This window comes from Dryas octopetala, chromosome 5 (assembly GCF_963921425.1).
Source record: "Dryas octopetala chromosome 5, drDryOcto1.1, whole genome shotgun sequence".
NCBI classification, from domain to species: Eukaryota; Viridiplantae; Streptophyta; class Magnoliopsida; order Rosales; family Rosaceae; genus Dryas; species Dryas octopetala.
The window spans coordinates 19,241,055-19,244,973 of record NC_141370.1 but is presented as its reverse complement, the minus strand read 5'-3'; the positions used below and the strand labels follow the sequence as shown (position 1 = coordinate 19,244,973).

Here is a 3,919-nt window from a genome sequence, read left to right as displayed (position 1 = left end):
GCTCTGGTAGTTATTCTTTGATGAGGTTGTTTGGTGCCCATGATCTATTATTCTACTCAACTCGTTTCTCTCTTCATTTCAAGTTTTGATAGTTTCAAACCCCAAACCTAAATCTATGCATGAGACGATACCTAAGCTCATGTCAAAGTTCTTTGGGTCACCTAAATCGAGATAGTGTTTATTTTCAAAATGCAGTCTAAATTGAAACATGTAAAATCTCCACAAAAAAAAAAAAAAAAGGTTTTTTTGGTAATTAACTAAACTTTATTCCGACTTTTTTTTTTAAGTTGTTTTCCATTTCTCGTTGTGCGTAGATCAAACGCGCACACATACTTTACCTTATTATATCTTCCCCTGTTCTCTAATATTCACCCTTTTCAGCCTCCTTTGCAAAGAAAAAACACCTTTTATACCTTTCATGCTACTTTTGAGATGAACAACATAACCTATTAGCCTATCAAGATGGAGGTAAGCAACCACCCAAAACATGACTCAGAAAATTCTCCCTTTTTATCTGCCCAAGTTTTATTATGGTATATATTTCGATAAGATCATGTGTATGCTAATGCCAAATGACAAATATGCCTTGGTGTGAGTGTGCATCATCATAAGCTAAACAGGGAAAACCTAGCCCACAAGAAATTTGCTTCTAGGTGGTGTGTGGTACATGACTTGTGTGAGAATTGTAACTCTCTTTGTAATAATGTTGAGTGGTAAAAGAGTTCATTCAAACGCTCACAGATCTCAAATTTAATGATAAATTTAATTATACAATTCAACACCACAAAGTACCAAAAATAAGTTCACACATTATTTTTTTGGTCTTAGAGCCACGTCACATGACTCACATGGAGATGAGAGTTCTTGATGTAGTTTGTTACAACCAGTTCACACATTATGTAGTTTCTTACATGGAGGAACCTTATGCTTGTGTGGAAGCATTTTGATTTTGAATGTCGGGTTGATTTGGAATTCCAATTTTACTTTAGTTTTGTGTTATTTTATCTGATTTTTGTCCTAAAAGTGTGAGAATGAAATAGTAATTAGTGAGTTTAGAGAGAGAAAGAGAGAGAGAGATGGAGATAGAAAAAGAGAGCCCACAAAGGGAGGGAGGGGGCCGAATGTGACGTAAAAGTAGAGCTACCTACCAAAATCCAGCCCTATCTGTAACCACTAACCACTCGTCTTTTTCACCAACTCGGTCAAATCCTTCCCTCATTCCCCACCTCCGACTCTATTGCCTCTCTCTATCTCTCTCACTACTTTCTCTCTCATCCCCACCCTTCTTCCTACGTATAAATCCTTAATTTCTTTCCCATTTTGATTCTTCAAACGCAAAACTCTCTCTCTCTCTCTCTTCTGTCTCTGTCTTTCTTCCTTCTCTGTTCTACTCTTGTTTCTCTTCTTATCCTTTGAGCTGTTTTCAAACTGGTGCAGACAAAACACCACAAAACCATAACAGACACACACAGACTACGTACTTATCCATACACTGTTTGTGTGCTTCACACATACACCACTCAGTATTTGTGTTTTTTTGGGTTCATCTAAACTTCAATATTCTGATTTACCAATCAATCAATCAATCAATCACTCAATCATTATAAACCCCAAAAAAATAAAAATTAATGGGAAGGTCACCGTGCTGTGAGAAAGCTCACACCAACAAAGGCGCTTGGACCAAAGAAGAAGACCAACGCCTCATCGACTACATCCGCATCCATGGCGAAGGCTGCTGGCGCTCCCTCCCCAAACAAGCAGGTAATCAATTTAATTCAAATTTCTACTTAATTAATTCGTCAATTTTCCTTAATTAATTCGTCAATTTTCCTTAATACAGGGTTGCTTAGGTGCGGCAAGAGTTGCAGGCTCAGGTGGATAAACTACCTCCGCCCTGACCTCAAGCGCGGAAATTTCACCGAAGAAGAAGATGAGCTCATTATCAAGCTTCATAGCTTACTCGGAAACAAGTAAGCAATCAAGTCATCACCCACTAATTCTCTTCTTTGTTTGTTTGGTTGCTGAGAAAATGAATGAATTCTGTGGTAATTTTCTTTTAGATGGTCTCTGATTGCGGGTCGGTTACCGGGAAGAACCGACAACGAGATCAAGAACTACTGGAATACCCACATCAAACGCAAGCTCATCAGCCGCGGCCTCGACCCCCAAACCCACCGCCCACTCAACGACTCCGCCGCCGCCGCCGCCGCTTCACGCTTAGATTTCTGCACAAATGGCTCGTCCCTAGTGGATCCTCAGAAGCTCAACCACAACCACCACCACCACCACCAAAAGCTCAACAACTCCAACATGAATGTGTTGCTTAAGAACCCCAAGACGGAGTACTACGCAGAAGAAGAGGCGAATTGCACCAGCAGTGGGACCACCACGGAAGAGGGCCCACAACAACCACCACATCAGCAACAGCTGCTACAAGGAGATTGTGATAAGTACAAGTGTGGTGACCTCAACTTGGACCTTTCAATAGGGCTCCAGCCGTTCCAGTCCGAGTTACCAATCCACACTCGGCCATCCTCCGCAAACTCGGCCGAGTCAGAATTGCAGCCCAATTACAACAACTTGTTTGGAACAGTGCAGGCCGCCGCGGCGGTGTGCCTGTGTTGCCATGTTGGGTTTCAGACCACTGAGGCCTGTAGGAATTGCACAACTCAGTGCACATCAAATGGGTTTTACAGATTTCACAGACCTTTGAATTCATAGCTTTGAATTTCTTTTCTTTTTTTTTTTCTGGGGTACGTTAAAAAATTAGTTACATTTCTATGTTATAGCCCATAGGTTTGGACCGTTTGGTATAGTTGTTAATTATCTTCACTTTGAATTCACTTTCTTCATGTAAGTATGTAACCTTATCGTATATATAAATGTTAAAGAAGAGATATTGTTGATTAATTATTTGCTTATGGACGGACTGGCCTCCTCTCCCTTTTTCTATTTTGAACTTTTCGTACAGAAACAATCACTGAGATGTCATAACAAATTATAATCAAATGTTGTTTTTCCCTCTTTTGGTACTGAAATTTTAGGCCTGAACAAGTCCTTAATTGGTAACAAATTTAAGAGGGCTACCCATGCTAACACGTGAGGATTGGCAATTACATCATATCCTAGATTCCTAGGTACAAATCTTAAAATTAAGCTATATATATTACTACAATAATGCTAGTTGTCCCACATTTTTTTTTTTTACATTTGTATTCAACTTGATGTGTCATTATTTTACTGAAAGGGTATTTCTTTTTTCTTTTTTAGGTTTTATTTTTTAATTTGTAGTGTCCAATGTATGAATGTCATGTAAGATAGTATGAAATTGTGGTATAAAAATATGATAAGTGTAGCATTACTGATATTACTAATATTAGACAAAAGTAATATATTAAGAAAAACTAAATTGGAGTCCCTTTATTTTTAGGTCTTTCTTTATGGATCATACAATTTTCAATTTGGTTAATTTTTTTTTAAAAAATTGAACCTGGGTAATTTTTCATTTAGCCGAATGATTCATATAATTTGGTCGCAACTCGCAAATGATGCTATAGAAAGTACGTCCCACAATAACATGAAAAAACGAAAAAAATAAAAGAAAAGTGGTTGAAGAGTACCTTCTGAATTACTCGAATCTCATAGCAGGGATGGTACTTATGGATGTTTGTCATAATATGTTTTGTTTTCTCAGCTCACATTATTTTAAGATTTCTTCTCTGCCATTTTACAAAAAAAAAAAATTAAAGAAGAACTCTCTAGCTCCTTTATTCATCCACAAATAACCCTAATTAGAAAAGCAAAACAACAGTTATTTGCCAAACTTCCTTGTCAATCAATCCAATCCAAATCCCACTTGTTAGAATAAATTATCGGCCAAACTTCCTTTCTTTTCTGGTAAGGATCAACCTCACTTTTA

General features: G+C 37.8%; 1 protein-coding gene across 1 annotated transcript; it reads left to right on the top strand.

The window, feature by feature from the left end:
* The first annotated feature begins 1,347 nt into the window (after window positions 1-1,347).
* On the top strand, window positions 1,348-2,905 carry LOC147285336 (transcription factor MYB3-like). Its single transcript, XM_086245245.1, has 3 exons — window positions 1,348-1,761; window positions 1,841-1,970; window positions 2,061-2,905. The coding sequence occupies exons 1-3, from the start codon at window positions 1,629-1,631 to the stop codon at window positions 2,719-2,721; spliced, it is 924 nt and encodes a 307-aa protein (XP_086101371.1). The 5' UTR covers window positions 1,348-1,628; the 3' UTR covers window positions 2,722-2,905.
* The last annotated feature ends 1,014 nt before the right edge of the window (window positions 2,906-3,919 follow it).

What these genes read in the sequence shown, in the direction of transcription:
- LOC147285336 (XM_086245245.1), top strand. Translation starts at nt 1,629, where the DNA reads ATGGGAAGGTCACCGTGCTGTGAGAAAGCTCACACCAACAAAGGCGCT. An exon ending in CTCCCTCCCCAAACAAGCAG is followed by an intron (nt 1,762 to 1,840) that starts GTAATCAATTTA and finishes TCCTTAATACAG; the next exon opens with GGTTGCTTAGGTGCGGCAAG. An exon ending in CATAGCTTACTCGGAAACAA is followed by an intron (nt 1,971 to 2,060) that starts GTAAGCAATCAA and finishes ATTTTCTTTTAG; the next exon opens with ATGGTCTCTGATTGCGGGTC.